The sequence below is a fragment of the Anguilla rostrata genome, chromosome 14 (assembly GCF_018555375.3).
Source record: "Anguilla rostrata isolate EN2019 chromosome 14, ASM1855537v3, whole genome shotgun sequence".
Taxonomy (NCBI): Eukaryota; Metazoa; Chordata; class Actinopteri; order Anguilliformes; family Anguillidae; genus Anguilla; species Anguilla rostrata.
The window spans coordinates 39,666,140-39,690,801 of record NC_057946.1 but is presented as its reverse complement, the minus strand read 5'-3'; the positions used below and the strand labels follow the sequence as shown (position 1 = coordinate 39,690,801).

Genomic DNA, 24,662 nt, shown 5'->3' with positions numbered 1-24,662 from the left:
GAGAGTGAGAGACAGAGAGAGAGAGAGAGTGAGAGACAGACAGAGGGAGAGCGAGAGACAGAGAGAGGGGGAGAGTGAGAGACAGAGAGAGGGAGAGAGAGAGAGAGAAAGAGAGAGGGAGAGCGAGAGACAGAGAGAGGGGGAGAGCGAGAGACAGAGAGAGGGGGAGAGTGAGAGACAGAGAGAGGGAGAGAGGGAGAGACAGAGAGAGGGAGAGAGAGAGATGAATATTCATGTGCAAATGAGATCACACAGGACTGTAAGCAGGGCCCCCCCTCAGTGGTCACCTGACAGGGTCCAGCTGCAGGTTCGATTCCCAGCGGGACCCAGTCGTGGTACTCTTGAGCAGGGCGCTGAAGCGTTTCAGGAAACACTCAGCTGTGTGAACGGGCTGTTCGCCCTTTCAGTCTCTCTGAATAAGAGCTACACGCCTAAACTAATGTCCACTGCGCACCATTACACCGGCCTCACAAGAACAAAACATCCTCAAAAATGGATTCAAAGTATAATTTTGCCTATATGTGTAATGCACACTGAACATTAATGGCTTGGGTTGTCATTTTTACCATCCAGAAATTAATATTAGACAATATCAGCCTTTATTTTCCAGTGAATAAATGCAACTTTTAGTGCTAATATGAAAATTCACTAATACTGCACACACACACACACACTGCAGACAGAGTCAACACCAAACAGGATTCTGCAGTCAAAACAGGAACAAACACAGGCTAGACTAAACTACCGTGTGAGCGTACGCAATCACACAATTAAGGGCTTAGCAGGTGAGTCCAGAGTGTTATTACAGGGTGACAGACAGACGGGGAGGCCGCTGTATGGCTGACCTGTTCCCCGGGGGACGCAGGGACCAATCAGCTTTCCCCATTTCAGACCAAGGACAGATCTCAGAGACCGGGGGAGAAATCGCTAGCAGTAATACACATGTAGGCAAGCTCTGCATAAAAAACCCATCCAATCTTAAACAACAAACCCATCCAATCTTATGAATACACACAAAAACCCATCCAATCATACACAAAAAACCCATCCAATCATACACAAAAAACCCATCCAATCATACACACGTCAAAAACCCATCCAATCATACACATACACACAAAGATATACAAATACGCATAAACTCAAACAGGCTTTAGGCACATAAACATACAAATGAACATACACAAATATGACATCTAACGTAAATCAATAACTTCATGCATTACGCACATGCACGCACATACACGCACACACACACGGGCGCGCGCACACACACAGGCACACACACACACACACACACACACACACACACACACACACAGAGCAGACACTTTGTTTGAACCGTTCTGAATGTACGTCATGCTAAGCAGACACATAAGCTGCAGTTAATCCCACAGGAGAGAGGACTGTCATAATTAATGAGGAACAGACACTGGGGCCACAGACAAGCACTTTCCTTAAAAGGAAAATTAATAGGATGGCAGTGATCTAATTATGTCTAAACCGCAGAGGGATTACTGCAGCTCAACAGAGAGGATAGAAACCGTAACGGTGACTGCTGGAGGAGAGGAACAGAAACAGTGACTCTGCTGGAGGAGAGGAACAGAAACAGTGACTCTGTGTGGAGGAGAGGAACAGAAACAGTGACTCTACTGGGGGAGAGAGGAACAGAAACAGTGACTCTACTGGGGAGAGAGGAACAGAAACAGTGACTCTGCTGGGGAGAGAGGAACAGAAACAGTGACTCTGTGTGGAGGAGAGGAACAGAAACAGTGACTCTACTGGGGGAGAGAGGAACAGAAACAGTGACTCTACTGGGGAGAGAGGAACAGAAACAGTGACTCTACTGGGGGAGAGAGGAACAGAAACAGTGACTCTACTGGGGAGAGAGGAACAGAAACAGAGACTCTACTGGGGGAGAGAGGAACAGAAACAGTGACTCTACTGGGGGAGAGAGGAACAGAAACAGAGACTCTACTGGGGGAGAGAGGAACAGAAACAGTGACTCTACTGGGGGAGAGAGGAACAGAAACAGTGACTCTACTGGGGGAGAGAGGAACAGAATCAGTGACTCCGTGTGGAGGAGAGGAACAGAATCAGTGACTCCGTGTGGAGGAGAGGAACAGAAACAGTGACTCTACTGGGGGAGAGGAACAGAAACAGTGACTCTACTGGGGGAGAGAGGAACAGAAACAGAGACTCTACTGGGGGAGAGAGGAACAGAAACAGTGACTCTACTGGGGGAGAGAGGAACAGAAACAGTGACTCTACTGGGGGAGAGAGGAACAGAAACAGTGACTCTCTGGGGAGAGAGGAACAGAAACAGTGACTCTCTGGGGAGAGAGGAACAGAAACAGTGACTCTACTGGGGGAGAGGAACAGAAACAGTGACTCTACTGGGGGAGAGAGGAACAGAAACAGTGACTCTACTGGGGGAGAGAGGAACAGAAACAGAGACTCTACTGGGGAGAGAGGAACAGAAACAGTGACTCTACTGGGGGAGAGGAAAGAAAAGACTCTTGAGGAGAACAGAAACGTGACTGGGGGAGAGAGGAACAGAAACAGTGACTCTGCTGGGGGAGAGAGGAACAGAAACAGAGACTCTACTGGGGAGAGAGGAACAGAAACAGTGACTCTACTGGGGGACAGAGGAACAGAAACAGTGACTCTACTGGGGGACAGAGGAACAGAAACAGTGACTCTGCTGGGGGAGAGGAACAGAAACAGTGACTCTGTGTGGAGGAGAGGAACAGAAACAGTGACTCTACTGGGGAGAGAGGAACAGAAACAGTGACTCTACTGGGGGAGAGAGGAACAGAAACAGTGACTCTACTGGGGAGAGAGGAACAGAAACAGTGACTCTACTGGGGGAGAGAGGAACAGAAACAGTGACTCTGCTGGAGGAGAGGAACAGAAACAGTGACTCTACTGGGGGAGAGAGGAACAGAAACAGTGACTCCGTGTGGAGGAGAGGAACAGAAACAGAGACTCTGCTGGAGGAGAGGAACAGAAACACTGACTCTGCTGGAGGAGAGGAACAGAATCAGTGACTCCGTGTGGAGGAGAGGAACAGAAACAGAGACTCTGCTGGAGGAGAGGAACAGAAACAGTGACTCTACTGGGGGAGAGAGGAACAGAAACAGTGACTCTGCTGGAGGAGAGGAACAGAAACAGTGACTCTGCTGGAGGAGAGGAACAGAAACAGTGACTCTGCTGGAGGAGAGGAACAGAAACAGTGACTCTGCTGAAGGAGAGGAACAGAAACAGTGACTCTGCTGGAGGAGAGGAACAGAAACAGTGACTCTGCTGGAGGAGAGAGGAACAGAAACAGTGACTCTGTGTGGAGGAGAGGAACAGAAACAGTGACTCTACTGGGGGAGGAGAGGAACAGAAACAGTGACTCTACTGGGGGAGAGGAACAGAAACAGTGACTCTACTGGGGGAGAGAGGAACAGAAACAGTGACTCTACTGGGGGAGAGAGGAACAGAAACAGTGACTCTGCTGGAGGAGAGGAACAGAAACAGTGACTCTACTGGGGGAGAGAGGAACAGAAACAGTGACTCTACTGGGGGAGAGAGGAACAGAAACAGTGACTCTACTGGGGGAGAGGAACAGAAACAGTGACTCTACTGGGGGAGAGAGGAACAGAAACAGTGACTCTGCTGGAGGAGAGGAACAGAAACAGTGACTCTACTGGGGGAGAGAGGAACAGAAACAGTGACTCTACTGGGGAGAGAGGAACAGAAACAGTGACTCTACTGGAGGAGAGGAACAGAAAGAGTGACTCTGCTGGAGGAGAGGAACAGAAAGAGTGACTCTGCTGGGGGGGAGAGAGGAACAAAAACACTGACTTTTGGAAGAGAGAAACGGACAGAAACACTGGAGGAAGTGTACTGGACAGTCAAACAGGAAAAGGGGGCAGAGAACAGAATATCCGCCTGTTTAGCCTCACAGTGACACTAGCAAACATGCACGCACGTACACACACACACACACACAAACACGAGCGTGCACACACACGCACACACACAAACACGCGTACACACGCACACACACACAAACGCGCGTGCACACACACGCACGCACACATAAACACGCGCATGCACACACACACACACGCAAACACGCGCGTACACACGCACACGCACAAACACACGCGTACACACGCACGCACACACACACGCACACACAAACACGTGTGTGCACACACACGCACGTACACACACACACACAAATACGAGCGTGCACACACACGCACACACACAAACACACGCGTACACACACACACATAAACACGCGCACACACACACACACACACGCAAACACGCGCGTACACACGCACACGCACAAACACACGCGTACACACAAACACGCGCATGCACACACGCACACATGCACACACACACACACAAGCACGCGTGTGCACACACACGCACGCACACACACATAGACACTGTGTTAGCTGTTCCCTAAATCACCTCTTTACACGTATAATCACCAGACGCCATAGCAGTTCAGCTGTTACCTGAACCAGCTCTTAACACATACATCTGTACCGCGGGCAGAGAGTGTTATCCAGCCCTGGAGCTGGGCGTGGAGAGGCCAGGTTACAGCTCCGCCTTCTGCAGTGCCGCGGAAAGCGCGCGCCACGCGTGGGCCAGCAGGGCACCGATTCCCCGCGCCGGCGGAGGGGCAGGCCCGCCCCCCCGCGGTCACGGCGACCCGCGGGCCGACGGGGAACAGGATGGGAGAAGGTGCCCGGGGCAGGCGGTGTCACTGCGGCCCGGTTTACTCTGATCCACTCCGAGCCGTTCCAAGCTGCTCTTAAGCGCTCGAGCGCGAGCGACCGCTATGCTGCAGTGTGTGGCGCGGGCCCAGCTCGTCTGCCGATCGCACAGAGGGTCGGAGAAAAGCCGCGGCCAAAGCTGCTAAAGTCACAAGACGAGCGCCGCGGGAGGCTAATGCGAGGCTTCTGAAGCGTCAGCTGCAAGCTCACCACAGTGCTCCCCCAACACTGAGAGAGCAGCGACGCAGCGAGCTGACCACAGTGCTCCCCCAACACTGAGAGAGCAGCGACGCAGCGAGCTGAGCGCAGTGCTCCCCCAACACTGAGAGAGCAGCGACGCAGCGAGCTGACCACAGTGCTCCCCCAACACTGAGAGAGCAGCGACGCAGCGAGCTGAGCGCAGTGCTCCCCAACATGAGAGAGCCGACGCAGCGAGCTGAGCGCAGTGCTCCCCCAACACTGAGAGAGCAGCGACGCAGCGAGCTGAGCGCAGTGCTCCCCAACACTGAGAGAGCAGCGACGCAGCGAGCTGAGCGCAGTGCTCCCCAACACTGAGAGAGCAGCGACGCAGCGAGCTGAGCGCAGTGCTCCCCAACACTGAGAGAGCAGCGACGCAGCGAGCTGAGCGCAGTGCTCCCCCAACACTGAGAGAGCAGCGACGCAGCGAGCTGAGCGCAGTGCTCCCCCAACACTGAGAGAGCAGCGACGCAGCGAGCTGAGCGCAGTGCTCCCCCAACACTGAGAGAGCAGCGACGCAGCGAGCTGAGCGCAGTGCTCCCCAACACTGAGAGAGCAGCGACGCAGCGAGCTGAGCGCAGTGCTCCCCCAACACTGGAGAGAGCAGCGACAGCGCGAGCTGACGCAGTGCTCCCCCAACACTGAGAGAGCAGCGACGCAGCGAGCTGAGCGCAGTGCTCCCCCAACACTGAGAGAGCAGCGACGCAGCGAGCTGAGCGCAGTGCTCCCCCAACACTGAGAGAGCAGCGACGCAGCGAGCTGAGCGCAGTGCTCCCCCAACACTGAGAGAGCAGCGACGCAGCGAGCTGAGCGCAGTGCTCCCCTACACTGAGAGAGCAGCGACGCAGCGAGCTGACCGCAGTGCTCCCCAACACTGAGAGAGCAGCGACGCAGCGAGCTGACGCAGTGCTCCCCCAACACTGAGAGAGCAGCGACGCAGCGAGCTGAGCGCAGTGCTCCCCCAACACTGAGAGAGCAGCGACGCAGCGAGCTGAGCGCAGTGCTCCCCCAACACTGAGAGAGCAGCGACGCAGCGAGCTGACCGCAGTGCTCCCCCAACACTGAGAGAGCAGCGACGCAGCGAGCTGACCGCAGTGCTCCCCCTACACTGAGAGAGCAGCGACGCAGCAAGCTGAGCGCAGTGCTCCCCCTACACTGAGAGAGCAGCGACGCAGCAAGCTGAGCGCAGTGCTCCCCCTACACTGAGAGAGCAATTTCTGGCACCGACGCTAGAACTTCATCATTTTGTTTATATTTTATTATTTTATTTATCACTTAAGCTATGCTAAGAGGCAAATGGGTCCACTGGCTCAGAGTAACCTTGTTCAAACAACTGAGTAAAGCTGTGGTGTACATTTATCTTGGGAAACATTTTTTCCACTCGACACTACCATCGGCAGAACATGAGTCCTCTGCCTTACTGGTCATATTTAGGGATGAAACCTGCGTATACGGCTGTGCTCATTTTCTGTAGCTTTAAAGTCAGCGTGTAATATAATATGCAGTGCCAGTTTCGGGAAGCGATGTTGCCTGCGGCGTCGCTCGCTACCCCAGCTCACCCGCAGCGAGCGGTACACACGCGCGAGCGGAGGACGACGGGCTGCGAGGTAGGTGTGAAAGAGAGGCTGGCACTAACGGCGCTGAATCCGCTGAGCTGCGAAACGGTTGCAGCCAAGCTGCGAGAATCAGCCGTGTGCGCGCGTGCCTGTTTGAGCACACGCGCGGCATCGAGCTGCAGCGCGAACCTGATACCGGAAACCCGTGCGCCGCTGCTGGGAAATATCCCAGGGGAAACACCGGAAGGAGAATGAGCTCACCGCCACCAGGGACTAGCTGAGTACCGGAAAGTACAGGGGAGCCCAGAGCGAAAGTGACTCTGCTTCATGTTCCCGATTTTAACTGTGAGAGCTCGTGTAGCTTTAGCCATCAGCTAACGTTGCCGCGCCCACACAGCAACCGGTCGACAAAATTGGCCAGCAGCGGCGCACAGCTCGGCTAATGTACCGTTAGCCAGAAAGAGATGTGCCGTGTCCAGGCTAAGCTACCGTAGCGTTTGACATGCGAGACACGCGGTTACTGGGCTAGGCTAATGCAGCATTAATCAACAGAGAAATGCAAACTTGCCCAGCTTTAGAAGTGGTAGGTCAGCACACAGACATAACAATGATTGCCAGCGTTATGAACAGCAAACAAATGCTTAAGTTAACAAACCCGTAATCCCACAGCAAGCAATCACGGTCCAACCACACACAAGAGCTCATCCAGTCCCCAGGAACACAAGGGAGGCAGATCCAAACCGCAATGTAAACAACTATCACTGCAACGACCTCAGCCAGGGAAACCCAGCCCTCCATTCTGAAAGCCAAGGGAGACCCAACCACAATTAACCAGGACCCACCAAGGAGACCAAGGGGACAGGGTCTCTGACTTTCTAAAAAGAGCTTCACATAAACAGTGTGTGTCCTTCCCCATTACTTTACATTCAAACTGCCTGCTGTGAAACACAGGGCACTCTGTGTGCTGAACGGGTGATCCCTCTCTAGTTTATCATTAGCCCAGCAGGGAGAACCGCAGCCTTGCGATTACAGCTGAGGAGGCGGGTTCTGGGAGCACACAGGAAGTCAGCCTGCAGACGTGAATAAAGCCAGCTGTCCTTCCCCACACACTGGGGGAAGAAAAACAAAAACCACCTTTTTCTTGTATACAATGGTAAAGGTCACCACACTGTCTCCTGTTCTTCATTCTCTGAATGGTAGAGAATAGAAGAATGGAAGAGAAGTGCTTTAGCACTATGTTGTGCTTTTAAAAGGAGGCGATGAAACGCTGTACCGCAAGCAGAGCACAGGTTCTCCCAGCTCCTCCAGAGCAGAACACAGGTTCTCCCGTCTCCTCTGTTTCTTGGTGAAGTACAGAGTACAGGTTCTCCTGGCACCTCTGTTTCTTGGTGAAGTCCAGACCACAGAGCACAGGTTCTCCTGGCTCCTCTGTTTCCTGGTGAAGTCCAGACCACAGAGCAGCACTGAGCAGCAGCAGGAGCTCTCCCGCCCCCGGCACAAGGCCCAGCGCCAAAAACAGGAAGTTCCAGGATCTCGGTGGGACTCTGGCTCTGTTTTCAGCCTCTCATACCACCCAACAGCCAAGACCCATGAAGTTCCGGCACTGTGATTGGCCAAGAGCCACAGGCAGACACTCTGATTGGGTAGCAGCCACATCAGGGTGGCTGCAGTGGACTCCACTCACCAAAAGAAACAAACACACTGCTGGCAATGCGTACCTTGAAGATGGGATTCAATTTGGTATAAGCCATAAGAACAGGGATCTAATAATAATATTGATAATGTACCTGATTTGCATATTTTTACCCACAACTCAACTAACCTGAACCACCACAACAACGTGCAGACCTTGCAGTCAACACTTTATAAAAAGCATCCAGCAAGAAGTCTTGAACCTTTGACTGACAGACACGAGAAACAGAACATCCCACGTATCAACCCAACACACGCCTAGTAGAGGGTTTTTTTTTTCCCCAGCCTTTGGCCAATGCGAGTTTCACAAGCCCGTGACATTTAAACACCCACACGCCTCCGGGACCGCACAGGCGTGGAGACACTGCGCCATTATAGCCCACAAAGAGCGTGCCCCCCCGTCGCCCCGGAGAACGGCGGCCCTCTCCCAGGAGTCTCCAAGGCCCCCAGAACAGAGGCGCCCCGGCCCAAACTCCGCACCGCCTCCTGGTGAAAGAACCGCTTGTTCCGGGAACAGTCTCTCAGAGCAACGGCCGTGGAAGAGATCGTGACACTTTCAGAAAAAAAGAGAAAAGAGAAAAAAGAAGAGAGAGAGAGAGAGGGGGGGGAGAGAGAGAGTGCGTGTGAGAGAGAGAGAGAGAGAGAGAGAGAGAGAGAGAGAGAGAGAGAGGAGAGAGAGAAACTCCAGATCTCTTAGCGCCTGGAATAAAAAGCTCTGTATTGAAGAACAGCCAGTACTTCACCCAACTAAACTCCACTAATTGCATTACAGACCACAAAGGATCAACTCTGGGATGAGGAAAAAGGCAGACAGAGAAGACAGATGGACAGACACAAAAAAAAACAAGAAAGACACAAAAAGGCCAAACATGAAAATGAAATGATATCAGCTATGGTATTATAGTGCATTCCGATAGGCTACCGTCACTCCAAGGCCACTGTCTACATACGCTGAGTACTACGGGGATTTTTTGGGGTGCTTGGAGGAGTATGGGGTGTCTCAATCTGAACCTCCAAGGCAGAATCGACTCTCCCAGTGCCCTGAGAATCATGGGATAGATCCACCCTCCACCGCGGCTTCAGCGCAGGGTTGCCAGCTGGGAGATATCCCCCCAGATTTCGGGTGATAAATCCATGGGGATTTTTTTTCCAATTTTTTTTTTTTATGTGCGTGAGACTGAGATGAGGGTGGGGGATTTTTTGATTTTTCTGCGTAAGAAAACACAAGCATCGGCATACCATAGGTTTGGCCATCTTCACATAAATGGGATTCAAATCCAGCCAGCTTCAAATCTGATGTCAGATTCCACCCCGATAGGGAGTTCCCCTTACACCCCAGACTCCCTCAGGGGGAACTGCACATACAAACACACAGACAGACGAACTGAACACTCAGAACGAAAGCTGCTGGACTAAGCGCTCAGACTCATTCAAAAACAAGCATTTCCCTGGCAAGAGCGCCCTGCATACCCAGCATGCACGTGACAGACAGATCTACTTCCTGTTTGCCTGCGCCGGCCCGGGCACCTCGTGGGAAACGCTGTGCTGACCCAGAAGTCATGTGACGCGGCGGAAAGACACTGTGTGCTGCCATCCAGGAAACCCCGGGCCGCACGTTACAGCGCCCACATCCTCTCTGCCCTCGCTTCGCCCCCGCAACGCTAACAGTAAACCAAGAGCCACAAACCCCAATTAGGCACTCCATTCTTCTGATGAGAGGGAGAAACCGAGAAGGAGAACATGGAAGAAAGACGGAAGAAGGAACAGAGGAAAAGTAAGGTGCATTTCGGAATGGCTGTGGAGGAGAAAAAAAAAAAAAAACTTAAGCAGGCAGGTTACACAACACTGTAACTGCTCCCTCAGCGCGTTCGGCCGGCCGGTTCAACTTGACAAACGACGCCGATCTGACTGAGCGCGCTCAGGAGACAGCCAGCGCCTCGCGCTATAAAAAGAGCTGCGCTCAGTCAGGCTTGCGCTAAGCGGCGGGCCCGTTAAGTCTAGGTGCCAGTCGCTAGCTCAGCAGTGCGTTTTGGCGGAAGCGTGACGGATCGCGCGAGTGATCAGTCATCCCGTCGCCGAGCCGGGCCCCGCGACTCTCCGCCTCGCACCTCGCCGCTTTTCGGCAGCGGCGAGAAAAGGCTAACCTCACCAACGTTAGCTCACTTTATGTTCATTTAGCACACTGTCTCAGGAAGGGTGACTGTTAAAACCATCCACTTAATGCATTCAGTAGGCTAACAAGAGCAGCCATCACAAGAGAAGAATGACTGCCTGCCACCTGTAAGCTAGCGCACTCCAAAATCGTTACGGTTGATCCAGCAAAAGAGCGAACTTTTCCAACGCGGCTGACGGGACAGCCGTTCGCGGGGTAACGTTCACAGTGGGGGATGACACCTCACCGTGGAGATTCACTGGCCGGCGGCAAATGAACCAGACAAACGGGACGGGAGACCCGCCCAGCCGTGACAGAATTCCAGAATCGCGGACGACTACGCACATAAACTCAGAGCTGGTGTACAGGGGGAAAACACAGGCCTCAGTATCAAGGACTTTAACCTCATAAAACAGCTGTTAGCGACCTTATACTGTCATTCACATTCTTCAGTCAAAATCAAAAAGAATTTGCATTCTTAGCAAAAACACTTTGATTTGTCCAACTGAGAGAGTGGCCGATAACATGGGTTTTATGAAGCCTCATTTTGCCCTGCTCCAAGTGGAGAGTAGCAAAACTACTCTGTTCTTGAGCTGCATGAAAAATGTGTGAAACATACATACAGATAAACACACACACATACACACACACACACACAAGGCAGCACGGGCAGGAAATAAGATAAGTCCACCAGCTCTAGAGCCAGTCGTACCCAGTGCCAGAGACGACCTGAGCCGCCCCCAGGGAGAAACTTCTTTATCGTTCTGCGCAAGACTGAGCAACGAAAATAAACAAGCCAGTCCGCACGCGCTAACGCCTGCTAGACGCACCGAGCCAAAGATCCGTTTTGCTTTAAACAGATGCGGTTATCTTTAAATGTCTTTAAACACGCCTTCAGCCCCCAAGGAATAAAAACGAACACACGGTGGGTGGACATGCACAGAGTACGAACAGGTCTAACCACAACACTTGCACCTTTGCATGACCAGAAGTTGCTCTTCAGAGTGAAATTTGCATTAAAGTCCAGGCTAGGGAAATGAATTACGATGTCCGTTCATTCATTTTTACAGTATTCGCGGTCGTGCATTAAGTTTCTCAATGTCGGGCCAAAGCAATAAAACGTATTTAAACATGCAAACACTTACAGTCACATAACAAAGTCCCATACACTTACATTTTGAACGATGAGGTAAAGACCTACTGAAAAATGCAACGTGGGTTTTTCAGGCAAAGTGGTGTAGCTAATTAAGTGGCGATCAGAAACCTGATAAGGGTACTGCGGGTTCGAATATCTGAGGGCACTGCAGCAAAACCCTAAAGCAAGAGAGCAACCTTGAATTTTGAGTTAATACAAATATATTAACATATTACACACACAATGCATAACTACCAGTATATTATATATAAAATGTATGTATTCAACATATAACAATAATAAACATTATACTTTAATAATTATTATTATTGTATTACTGTTATGGTGATGATGAGTAATATCGTTCGTGATTATACAAATAATAATAATAATAATTATTATTATTTTGTATAATCACGAACGATATTACTCATCATCACCTAATGATAATAATAATAATCGCATAATGATAATAATAATTATTATTATAATTATAATAATAATAATAATAATAATAATTATTATTATTATTATTATGTAGACGTATCAACGTGCAGCTACGGATTTAAACGTGAACAGTTTTCTTCCTGGCTGGCCGGCATGCTCAGTAGCCTACTCAGCGAAACCTCCACAAACCTGATGGGTGACAGGAAAGATTCAGCGTAGATTACAAACAGCTTGACATCTGAGTACTTACGACTCGCTGCTGCTCTGTTGCGCCCCTCCGATAAATCCGTATTTGTCGGTTTCCCTTTCGGGGGCAGCAAAGCCGTTGACTTCGGATTCTGAACCGAAGGAGGTATCCTCAGGGTTGGCCAGGCTCTCCGTGGTGCCGCGAAAGCTTCTGGCATCGACCGCCTGGACACCATTTCCTTGTATCCGAGCCATAGCAGTTAGCATGCTATGGAACCAACAACTTGCTAGCTTGCGGTCAACGCAGTTCCCTTTAACGTCTCCAGAGCAAACCCAGTGGCTAACGTGCTTTTCTGTGGACAACAACCGATATCCAGCATGCAACGTTAACTTGCAACCCCTCGAAGTAGCTAGTTAGCTTCTGAAGTCAAGCGTCCAGCGGCCCGTCCCCGCATAGTGAAGGCATAACTGATATAGTCAGATTGGGAAAACTGAAAGAAAGCAACACAATGACATGTGGTTGTTATAGCGAAGAGCATTTCACTACTCGGATGTAAACAGTGAACATCATCGCCAATACAATAGTAAATGTGTAGCCATAGCAAAGCCAGTAATCACAACATTACCGTGATATTCCTAAATGGCTATATATAGTAGTAACATTGGTAAATAAGAATCGGCTACCGCGAAGTTATAAAGACTTTCATAGGCTAAATTAGTATACAGCATTTGCTTGCTAGTTCACACAAAACGACTTCTAACGCGATTTGCTAGTCAACGTTAACCAAAGCCATTAAGCTTACTGAATAACGTTAAGTTACATAAAAAGTTGATCTCGTACAGAAACTATTCGACTTAGTCTGTCCTCCGAGTAGAGTTAATATTACCTGCTAGCTAACCGACAGGCTATGTCTCTTTTCATCCCACATTAGCCAGAAATATACTTGGTAACGTTAGTTATAAGTAAACTTGAAAACCGGGTGATCCGTGACAGCGAGCATGCAATTATCTATCCATTTACGTTAGCTGCCACCTAGCTAACGACTGTGGTACAAGGCGTTGTCAATCACTGCGAGTAACTTTTCTTTAATGCGTCTACACTTGCGCTATTTCTCCAAAGGTCGGCTGCTATCGGTCTAGCTGATCTGTGAAACCTGTATAAACACACGATTACTCCACAGCCTAAGACCTAAACGATTACGAGCACAATTATAACACTAGACAGGCCTCCTAAAGTGACCAAGAAAAAGAGTGGCAAGCTAACGATAGCAATCTTCTAGTTTTCATAACGTTACTAATTAGCAATCAAGCTAGCTAGACTAACAATTTGCTACAGGAGTTTCGAACTAGCTAGTATGGGCTGTTCCAGTTTATTTCGCTACCACGCTTACGTTAGCCGCCGGGCACTCAAAATACATACATATAAAGGCTAACGGTTGCATTCATTTATTGTCTTCGCCCTACCAGAATTTGATATCCCTCGGAACTGTCATCTTCAAATGTGGTGTTATTTTTGTTTACAGCTTCCAGCGCTACATTTTCCACGAGTCGTTTGGTCACACTGGCTTTCAGGGATCCGGGCACATGCGCAGTAGATCAGTCTGACAGATCCGCCCCGGGTGCCTATCGAGACGCTTTGGCTTGAATGAGCGATGCTGGCTGCACAGGGTGGCCATTCAAATACATTAGTTTATATTGTACCATGACTTCCTCTGGTCGGTTAACAAGTTATTTATCGTTCGTATGGTACTTCATGTTGTGCTGTAATGAGATAGTATTCATAAAAACGTTACAAATACATTTAACGGCAAATTTAAAGGTTTAGGGATACAGACAAAATTAAAGCCGCAAGCGGCGTTGGAAGGGGTCCAAGCATTGGCAGCATCGCGCCCCCTATGGAGCGATTTTAAAATGGCTTTGTCCTCATGATCATACGCCTTCACCCAACATATCTACTGAATATCATGATGATCGTATGAAATATTGATGACTTATGGCCAATTTTGAGCTAAGAGACGCTGTCGGATGACTTAGTTACGTCGCCATGGATGTGTCCTGGCCACTTCCCGTCAAGGCCTTTACTATGTCGTAACACTTAGATGGCATGTCATAACACTTAGATGGTCCGGTGTGCATGCACAGCTGCAGTGTTTCTGCGCCGCAACTAAAAAAGGTGTCACACTAGTGTTGTCACGATACCGAAATTTTGACTTTGATACTGATACCAGGTTTAGTATTACGATACTCAATACTGAAATGATACTTGAAACGTAAACGGTGCTAATTCGATACTCAGTACCTAACGATACTGAAATTACCTTAATAGATCAGAAACATAATGTCCACAAGGGTTGACCTCATTTTCTAATTCATGGTTTATGAACAACCTGGTTCATTAACAACCTGTAAGTTGAAGTCTCTTCAACATATTAATATGCATAGGCCTATAGTGTTACAACACTGAACAATAGAAAAATATGTTAAATATATTTCAAAAATTAAACAGTTGTAAAGTAAATACTCTTTAAAACAGGTCATTCACCTTTAAATAGATTTAAAAACAGCATATTTTAATAACAATAAAGCATCTATCTATAATAAAATATTTCCAAATTGGAACAGCTATTGCTACTGAAGTGAACTGAGTCAAAGCTTGCGCTGTATCAGTGAAGTGAATTCACAAGCGCAGGTCACCTCACTTGCCAGCCTCAGTTGCTACTGCCTTCTAGCGAAGATTCTGACAAATTACACTTTTCATCCTCTCAATCAGTAATGCGGGAGACAATTTTCCCTGGCTTTTACATTTGACTCAAAACTACCGAACCTCGGAATATTCTAATACCGAACCGTTTATTTTTTTCTTTTCTTTTTTTTTAAGTGCCGAGAAAGTGCTGAAGTTTTGGTATACCGTGCAACACTACGTCAGACACATATTCCAATCCATTGCTCAGTTTAGCAGAGAATGCACATTTCAGAGCGCCACAGAGACAGATAGAGTAATAACACAAGAATGCACATTTCAAATAATAAATACGACATTGAGAAAAAACGGAAAAAAGACGTTATTTCAACTCGCGAATTGCGTGGTGCGCACGAAGTAGACTACCGTTTTATTCATTTAGACATTGGCAGATAAGAAAAGTTTTAGTTACACTGACCTATAAAACGCTGTTCCAAACGCAAAATCAGACATGTTATACATCGTTAGAAAGCTTATAATCTCACCTACTGAATAAATGAATTGTCAATCAAGCCAAATTGGACTAAGAAGAACGACAACGCCGTAAGCAACAGGTGTGGTATTAAGCACAGCTATTTTTGAAAATATCCGACATTTCACAAACGGATTATCCAAGACAATATATGACCACTCATTCGCAAAAGGGACATCTCTACGCGTGAAACCAGTGGTAAGATTGTATAATTATTCAAAGTTTAGTCCCAGATATTGAATGTAGAATGACATGGCATAATTAAAAAAAAAAAAAAACTTTGTCTCGTTTATTTCGTTATTCAGTGAGCAGCGTTTTCACTGCTGTATTGGCATATTTCAGGGCTAACGCCGGGTTTATCTTGTTGCTACGGAATATTACAGTAGCCTACATTACAGGCATTTGGCAGACGCTCTTATCCAGAGCGACGTACAACAAAGTGTATAAACATAACCAGGAATAAGTGTGCCGAAAACCCTAGAGAGAAGTACCGTTCCAAGTGCAGGGAACAACCGCATAGTTCAACTTGGACCCAGTTGGTTAAACTGATTAACGCTAACACAAACAAGAACAGCAACAACGCAGTCTATGAAAACATTCAAGCAATAGTTAAAACAAGTTAAGACTAAGTCACCTACGGAACAACTACCTAGTTACAACCCTAAGCTTACAGTCAATTTAGAGATTAAATTGACAATACGATTTCTCTCAGCACAATGACGGATTTAAAGACTAAACGAACTCACCCGATATTGTCTTCAAATGGACCGTATTATTTATTTAGACACTGGCAGACTACAGCATGAATTGCGTCTTCTGTTTATATTCAATATTAGTAATTGCAGCGAGAAACTGCAGCTGTAGGTCGTTATGTTATGGTAGCAACGGAACGAAGCGGACTATATATATATATTGGACTACCGTCATTGTTTCATTATACCAGCGTGTTTTCGCGCGTTTGCAGAAACTCAAAACCTACCAATAAAATGGTTTAGCTTTTTCTCACCATAATGACTGATTTAAAGACTAAACGAACTCACCCGATACTGTCTTCAAATGGATCCATGCCAAAGAAAAGTAATTATTCATCCTCTCAGAAAGCTTTTACTGAAAACTTTGGGTAGCCTATCCTAGCATGCACGCTAGGTGGCACTGTCAGACCGTCTTTTCACTGATAAAAAGTAGACAACGGTGTCGGATTACTTGCGTCGCCATGGTTGTCGCTTGCCGTAAAGAAGTTTACTCGATGTCGTAACCGTTTAGATTTGGAGCTCCAGCTTTTTCCGCACCCCACCTAATGAAAAAGGCCAAATGGTGTGCAAACCATATGGCGGACATAGGTGCTCCCAATAGGAAAGTTGTAGAGCACATTCAGATGCATCAGTCGATGAAGTTTTGTGTTGATCTGACTTATGGTGTGGGAGTTATGGCCTTTTAAAGTATGACCCTCTTGTTATAGCGCCACCATCTGGCCAACATAAGTGATTTTTAGTGTCTGAGTAGTGGGGGGCCATAGGAACCCACCTGCCAAATTTGGTTGCTCTAGGACTTATGGTTGCTGAGCCTCAGACATTTTAGCGGAGAAAACTGCCACGCCCCAACTAAAAAGTCTAAATGGCGGTCAAACAATATGGCGGACAAAGGTGAGGCCAATGGCAAAGTTGTAGATCACGTTGAGATGCATCAGTCGATGAAGTGTTGTGTTGATCTAACTTATGGTGTGGGAGTTATGGCCTTTTACGCATAACCCTTTGTTATAGCGCCACCATCTGGCCGACGTACGTGATTTTTAGTGCCTGAGTAGTGGGGGGCCATAGGAACCTACCTGCCAAATTTGGTTGCTCCAGGACTTATGGTTGCTGAGCCTCAGACACTTTTAGCGGAGAAAAATAAGAATAATAATAATAATAATAATAATCCTAACAGATACAATAGGGTTCCACCAGCTTCGCTGCTTGGACCCCTAATTATATGAGACCAGAAAAAAATTGACAGTGGTTTGTCAATTTTACCAATGGTTTACATCTTGTGGTAAACCCTCTGTATTTACTCTGGCGAAGTCTTCTCTTGATTGTTGACTTTGACACAGATACGCCTACCTCCTGGAGGTTGTTTTTGATCTGGCCAACTGTTGTGAAGGGGTTTTTCTTCACCAGGGAAAGTATTCTTCTGTCATCCACCACAGTTGTTTTCCGTGGTCTTCCGGGCCTTTTGGTGTTCCTGAGCTCACCAGTGCATTCTTTCTTTTTAAGAATAAACCAAATAGTTGATTTGGTCACACTTAATGTTTTTACTATCTCTCTGATGGTTTTTTTTCAGCCTAATGATGGCTTGCTTCACTGACAGTGACAGCTCTTTGGACTTCATATTGAGAGTTAACAGCAACAGATTATAAATGCAAATGCCACACTTGAAATCAATTCTAGACCTTTTATCTGCTTACTTGTAAATGAAATAGTGAGGGATTAACACACACCTGGCCATGGAACAGCTGAGCAGCCAATTGTCCAATTTCTTTTGGTCCCTTAAAAAGGGGGGGACCACATATAAAAAGTGCTGTAATTCCTACACCGTTCACCCGATTTGGATGAAAATACCGTCAAATTAAAGCTGAAGGTCTGAGCTCATATTCATTATTTAATTTCAACTCCAGTATGCTGTGGTAGACAGCTAAAATAACAATAACTTTGTCAATGTCCAAATATTTATGGACCTGACTGTATATACTTCAATATATATATATATTTTAACCATTTTCTTGGCTAAACATAATTAAAAAATAAACTGGGAAAATACTATTATACAATTAGATGTACATTTTATTTGAAGTTCTTGTGAAGGTACTACTAATTTCAGAAATAACTATTAAATAATTTTGATATTTTAATGAATAATGAGGCAGTTAACTGTTTAATAATGGCACCAGTAGTGTTGGCCATAGTTTTCCAAAATGAAAACCAAACGCAACTGCTGCCATCTGCTGGAAATTAGTAAAAGTTCAAGTACCGGTGAGGTTGCTGGGGTCTAAAAATTCTACCCAGACATCAGAATCATTGCTTAATGATAACTACACATCACGACTGAGCTAGCCAGTGAGCCAGGCATCAACCACTAAAATGACTCATCTTCCAAATTTCATTCCCCAGCTTGCTGGTGTTCTTTCCATACAAATTAGGAAGACATTTGGCTTGCATCTAAATGCGTCACATCAGGCGAGTTGTTCAATAAAACAGCAAGGCAGCTACACCTTTTAGTTTACTCCGTTGCAATGCTGGGCAGTTCCTTGGCCTTTCCGAAAGCAACAGAAGCCACCAGGCGCTGCAGAACCATGGACAGCATCCAGATCACCTGAGCCGCAGCACCATGGAGAGCCGCCATGTCTGCGGTCGCTGGAAGATCACATGCACGTACGGGCGGTTACTTTTCACCGGGTGACTCAAAGTTCACCCTTCCACAAACTCAGCTTTCCAGGAAAGGGATGAATCATCTTTCCCAGAGGCTTTCGTTTTCAGAAAACAGAGCTTGGGGCCATATTCACCGCAGAATGAAAAATATGATTGACAGCGCCCTCTGGTGGTAGATGGGAACACGTGCAGTCCAGGGGCCTCATTTATAAAACTTTGCGGAGGTTCCACATTAAAAGGTTACGTACACACAAAAGAAGAAAACTGTGTATGGTCAAAAATATTCTGATTTATAAAACTGTCCATACGCTCGTCAATCAAGGTCTGCCAACTTCAAGGACATTCCAACCCATTAAATTCTCCTTGAAAAAGTTAAGTGAGAGGAGCTAGGAGGCTCCTCAAGGATGCTTGAGCAGGGAAACACGAGTGCATCCTTTGAGGAAGTATTTTTTCGGAAAGCATGACGTATAAATGATTGACCTGTGGATGTACCTCTCCCCATCTACATCTGTAATTGACATGGCTTCAAACTGACGCTTGACTGAACGTCTCATTTGCCTAATGCACGTTTCCTCGATTCCTCGCATCCTTTCCTCGCGTTCTCCGATGGGTGGAGCTAAAGAAGCGAGGAAAAGATGTGAGGAAAGGAAGCAAGGGGGTAAAATAAGAGACTGGAGAGAGCCCCGAGTTTGAGAACCACAACCTCAGCACACCATCAGTGTTTGAGTCTGTCTCCATGGAAACCTTTTCACATCACAGTCAAAAACGAACATGACAAGCCAGTCAGAATCTCACGTCTCGCACAGAAATCAGACCAGGCGTTTAAAAGGTGGTCAAAACATGAAAAGAGCCCCTTAAACACACAGGCCAGGCGAGCTTTGAAATAAAGGGTTTATTTTGGTGCATTTCACAGTAATTACCTATAAAGTAAAAAAAGATGAAGTGAAAACAGGCTGTAGAAAAAGAAGTGTGTGTGGTGTTGAGGTGGGAGGTTTGGAGGGACTCTCAGGGAGAAGTTGAGTCCACCGGTGCAGAGCCCCAGGAGAATGCAGTGCCCCTCAAACCCCAGGGGCCCCCCCCCAGGACCTCCCTGCAGGTGGGCACCTCAAACTCCAGGGCACGCTTCTTCACGTGTCTGCTGCGACCCCTCACAAACCCTGCAGAGAGGGCGATCAACTCAACCAGGAGCACGCTTCATATACACGTGTACGCATGCGCACACGCATGCACAACACCACTGATAGTCTCACAACACAACACACCACACACACAGTTACACTCACACCAGTCTCCACATCCACACACAACACAAAACACACCACTTCACTGCATCTCATTCACTGACGACTATTACTCTATCTCTTATGTCTTTAATGAGAGCACTTCTCCTGAGGACCCTGAAGCACAGCTCCGCTGAATCAGGAGACTGAGGCAGCGAGCAGCGGCCTCACCCCATAGGCCGAGAGCTCCAGCAGCTCGCACCTCATAGGCCGAGAGCTCCAGCAGCTCACACCTCGTAGGCCGAGAGCTCCAGCAGCTCGCACCTCATAGGCCGAGAGCTCCAGCAGCGCACACCTCATAGGCCAAGAGCTCCAGCAGCTCGCACCTCACAGGCCGAGAGCTCCAGCAGCTCGCACCTCATAGGCCGAGAGCTCCAGCAGCTCGCTGGTGCTGTGAGCAGCAGGCTCACCTCATAGGCCGAGAGCTCCAGCAGCTCGCTGGTGCTGTGAGCAGCAGGCTCACCTCATAGGCCGAGAGCTCCAGCAGCTCGCTGATGTCATCCTCCTCCTCCGTCAGAGGCTTGTTGATCGCCATGGCAGCTTTGGCTACATCCGGGTGGTAGTGCTTCTGCAGGGTCTGAGGGAGGGGGTCAGGAGAGCAGCGTCACTGACGCCATGTTCTCTGTCTGTCTCTCCGTCCGTCCATCTGAGTCTGTCTGTGTGTCTGTCTGTCTGTGTCTACCTGCTTGTGTCTTGCTTGTGTTACACGGACAGGCCTCAGGTACCGTAGGGGTGGGCAATATGTGCCAGCAGCCATACCACCACGCACTCTGCTCCTGCCGACTGGCTGAAGCTAAGCAAGTGTGGGCTTGGTTAGTACTTGGATGGGAGACCACCAGGGAATACTGAGTTGCTGCTGGAAGTGGTGTTGGTGGGCCAGCAGGGGGAAATCTTCCCTCTGGTCAAATAAACCCCAATGCCCCAGTGCAGTGACGGGGACACTGTGCTGTAGGAGATGCCGTCTTTCGGATGAGATATTAAACCGAGGTCCTGACTCACTGTGGTCATTAAAGATCCCATGACACTATTCGCAAAGAGTAGGGCATTCCCCGGTGTCCTGGCTAAAATCCCAGATCTGGCTCTCGCAAAAACTTGCCACCTAATCATCCCCTGATTCAGTTGGCTAAAAAAATGTCCTCTCCCTCCAGTGGAGCTGCTCAGTGGCCAACAACAGAGGATTGTGGTTGTACTGGACAGCTGTGTAGGAGTGTGAAGCACTCCTGCAAAAGAGCATCCGTGCTCAGTGAACCTACCCTGGGTAAATAAAGGTTAAATAAATAAATAAAATAAAATATTACAATATTACTGCATCACCTATTGAAAACACATCACGATTCACTATTTTCTTTTCCAGGCATATCGCAGAGATCACCATTACTCTTCAATGCCTACATTTTACATGGAAACCAGTGCTTGAAGTGGGGACTGATTGTTAATTTATTAAAATTAAAATCTCAAATTTGACAATGGCTTTTTATTTTTTTTTGTTTAAGGGCAGTAAATTGAGTACGGTATTGTTAGCAACTGCACTGTGCCGGTTCAGTAACTTGTAAATTTGCAGTGGAACAGCGAAATGTGAAATATCGCGATACGTGTCGTGCATCCGCAAAGTGGCTGAAAATGTCGTGATAGGATATTTTGGGCATATTGCCCAGCCCTGAGGTATCTGCGGCTTTCCCTGTCTGTCCTGAGTGTGTCTGTGTGTCTGTCCTGAGCGTGTCTGTCCTGAGTGTGTCTGTCCTGAGCGTGTCTGTGTGTCTGTCCGTCCGCCTCAGACTCACCTGCAGCTCCCACAGGCTGCTCTCCAGGGCGTGGCAGTGGGCGGGGTCGTCCTCCTCCATCAGGTAGGGGTCATCGCAGGGTTCTGAAAAGAGGGAGGGGCGTGGCCTAAACTGAGGTTCAAGAATGACCAATCCCGTTGGCCCAATGTTTCCCATCAACTGAAACTGCCTTTCATCTACAGTATAACACTCAAAAAGTGCAAAGAACTATTTTCTTAATCAAGCTAGACATGAAATAATACTCAGTTGTACCAAATCACTGTTTTATTATAAATAACTAAGAGTAAATATTACATAGTGCCACAATAAAATTGTAGAACATCCCAAGTAAATATTTAAATAATTCATCCCAAATCCCCAGCTGGGCATGTGACCCTCACACCAGCCCTGAACCCAGATTATTCCACACAGCTGTAGCCTTCGGCCCATGGGCATCACATGTAACAGTGTGTAATCACACCTCTTCCTTAAAACACAGACGCTATAGAATATAGGGGGAGGGAGAGCGGGAGGGGCTTACCGTTGGGCGGGTGGGGAGGGAGGGGCTTAATGTCAGGCGGGTGGGGGAGGGAAGGGGCTTACCGTCGGGCGGGTGGGGGAAGGGCTTACTGTCAGGCGGGTGGGGGAGGGGCTTACCATTGGGCGGGTGGGGGAGGGGCTTACTGTCAGGCGGGTGGGGGAGGGGGAGGGCTTACCGTCGGGTGGGTGGGGGAGGGAGGGGGGAGGGGGCTTACTGTCAGGCGGGTGGGGGAGGGGCTTACCATCGGGCGCGCTGGAGGAGGGGGAGGGGCTTACCGTCAGGCGGCTGGGGGAGGGGGAGGGGCTTACCGTCTGGCGCGCTGGGGGAGGGGGAGGGGCTTACCGTCAGGTGGCTGGGGGAGGGGCTTACCGTCGGGCGGCTGGGGGAGGGGGAGGGGCTTACTGTTGGGCGGCTGGGGGAGGGGGAGGGGCTTACCGTCGGGTGGCTGGGGGAGGGGGAGGGGCTTACCGTCGGGCGGCTGGGGGAGGGGGAGGGGCTTACCGTCGGGCGGGTAGGGGGAGGGGCTTACTGTCGGGCGGGAGGGGGAGGGTCTTACTGTCGGGCGGCTGGGGGAGGGGCTTACCGTCGGGCGCGCTGGGCCGGTGGATCAGCACACGGCAGGCCGGGTGCCGGCGGATCAGGTTGCAGATGAACGGCAGTACCATGAGCAGGGCAGCAGGGGGCGCCGTCAGGGCCAGCCGGGACAGACGCTTGGCAAAGGCCGCCACCAGGTAGACGGGCAGGTGGCTGTGGGGAGGGCGGGAAAGGGGCGGATTGTCAGTGCGAAAACGGAAGCGAGGCATTAATGACTTCCACAGATCTGATGATGTCACTTCCTCTACAGGCACAGGCTGAAAACCAGCCTCTACAGACAGCTTCAGACTCACCTCTCTAACCACTCTTATTCATAACAACCTTGGACTTCCAGTTTAAAACTATACCTACGATTCTACGCTTCCTCCCTAATTAGTACTATAATTCACTCTAATACCGTATCAACTGTTCATGCAGCTCAGACTGAATTCCATTCACCGGTGAGTTCGGTCAGTCTGGTATGTAAGTCCGCCCAGTTCTGATGCTCGCGGTAACGGTTGGCGCTCTGTCACAACGCTCTTTTCACACACTCAAGACAAAAGCGTCCGTTTGAACACAAAGTGCGAAAGTGCTCTTCACTCCACACCACGCGCATCTACTGGACAAAGAGTGAACACAACGGCTCCTGCCCCCCGCACCCCCCCACGCGACGAAGACTCACCTGGAGGAGAGGAAGATGTTGGCCAGGTGGAAGAAACGCGCTCTGTACTTCACGTGGAACACAGACGGCTCCAGCAGGCCGTACAGCTTCTTGTAGAAGTCAGGGTAGTCACTGCGGACACACACAGTCTCTAAGTCACACTGGACACAGGCGTCCGCAAAGCTGATTAGCAGGGTACTGGCTAAACGTCCTCAGAGAGAGAGAGAGAGAGACAGAGAGAGTGAGAGAGAGGGAGAGAGGGGGGTAGAGTGAGAGAGAGAGAGAGGGGGGAGAGAGAGGGAGAGAGGGAAGGAGGGAGGGGGTCAGAGAGAGAGAGAGAGGGGAGGAGGGAGGGGGTGAGAGAGCGAGAGAGAAACAGAGAGAGAGAGAGAGAAAGAGAATGAGAAAGAGGGGGTAGAGTGAGAGAGAGAGAGAGAGAGAGAGAGGGAAGGAGGGAGGGGGGGAGAGAGAGAGAGAGAGAGAGGGAGAGAGGGGGTAGAGTGAGAGAGAGAGAAAGAGAGGGAGAGAGGGAAGGAGGGAGGGGGAGAGAGAGAGAGAGAGAGAGAGAGAGATGCTCCTTCACTCACAGATTGTGTTGGTGAATTAGCACAAACAGCCCATTCAGAGCCAGCAAGCTTATAGCGCCCCCTGGTGAAGAAGACAAAGAACAACCATGGATCAGACATTTATACAGGAGACCTTCAATACATCCCAGAGCCACTATCGACCCTCCCTCTATAACAGAGCCTGGTGAATCATTCATACTAACACTCATCCAAACATGACTGCAACTGTTTGTATTGTATTGTATAGTATTGTATGCTACTGTATTGTTCTGTTTGGACTGTATTGTATAGTATGGTACAGTATTGTTCTGTTTGTATTGAATTGTATTGCACAGTATTGTTATGTTTGTATGGTATTGTATTGTGTGGTACAGTATTGTCATGTTTGTATGGTACTGTATTGTGTGGTACAGTACTGTTCTGTTTGTATTGTATTGTGTGGTACAGTATTGTTCTGTTTATATTGAATTGTA

General features: G+C 48.7%; 2 protein-coding genes across 2 annotated transcripts in view; both read right to left on the bottom strand.

Moving 5' to 3' along the window:
• The window catches only part of LOC135239959 (TBC1 domain family member 10A-like), a 29,944-nt gene extending 16,126 nt beyond the window's left edge, over window positions 1-13,818 (bottom strand). Inside the window, exons 1-2 of the mRNA XM_064308981.1 lie at window positions 13,657-13,818; window positions 12,257-12,683 (exon numbers count right to left, since the gene is read on the bottom strand). Of these exons, the coding sequence (XP_064165051.1) occupies window positions 12,257-12,459 (203 nt within the window). The 5' untranslated portion in view covers window positions 12,460-12,683; window positions 13,657-13,818. The remainder of the gene's footprint in view (window positions 1-12,256; window positions 12,684-13,656) is intronic.
• A 6,352-nt stretch (window positions 13,819-20,170) lies between these two features.
• The window catches only part of noc4l (nucleolar complex associated 4 homolog), a 10,020-nt gene continuing 5,528 nt past the window's right edge, over window positions 20,171-24,662 (bottom strand). Inside the window, exons 10-14 of the mRNA XM_064307889.1 lie at window positions 24,211-24,271; window positions 23,645-23,755; window positions 22,973-23,136; window positions 21,870-21,952; window positions 20,171-20,665 (exon numbers count right to left, since the gene is read on the bottom strand). Coding sequence (XP_064163959.1) covers window positions 20,495-20,665; window positions 21,870-21,952; window positions 22,973-23,136; window positions 23,645-23,755; window positions 24,211-24,271 — 590 coding nt within the window. The 3' untranslated portion in view covers window positions 20,171-20,494. The remainder of the gene's footprint in view (window positions 20,666-21,869; window positions 21,953-22,972; window positions 23,137-23,644; window positions 23,756-24,210; window positions 24,272-24,662) is intronic.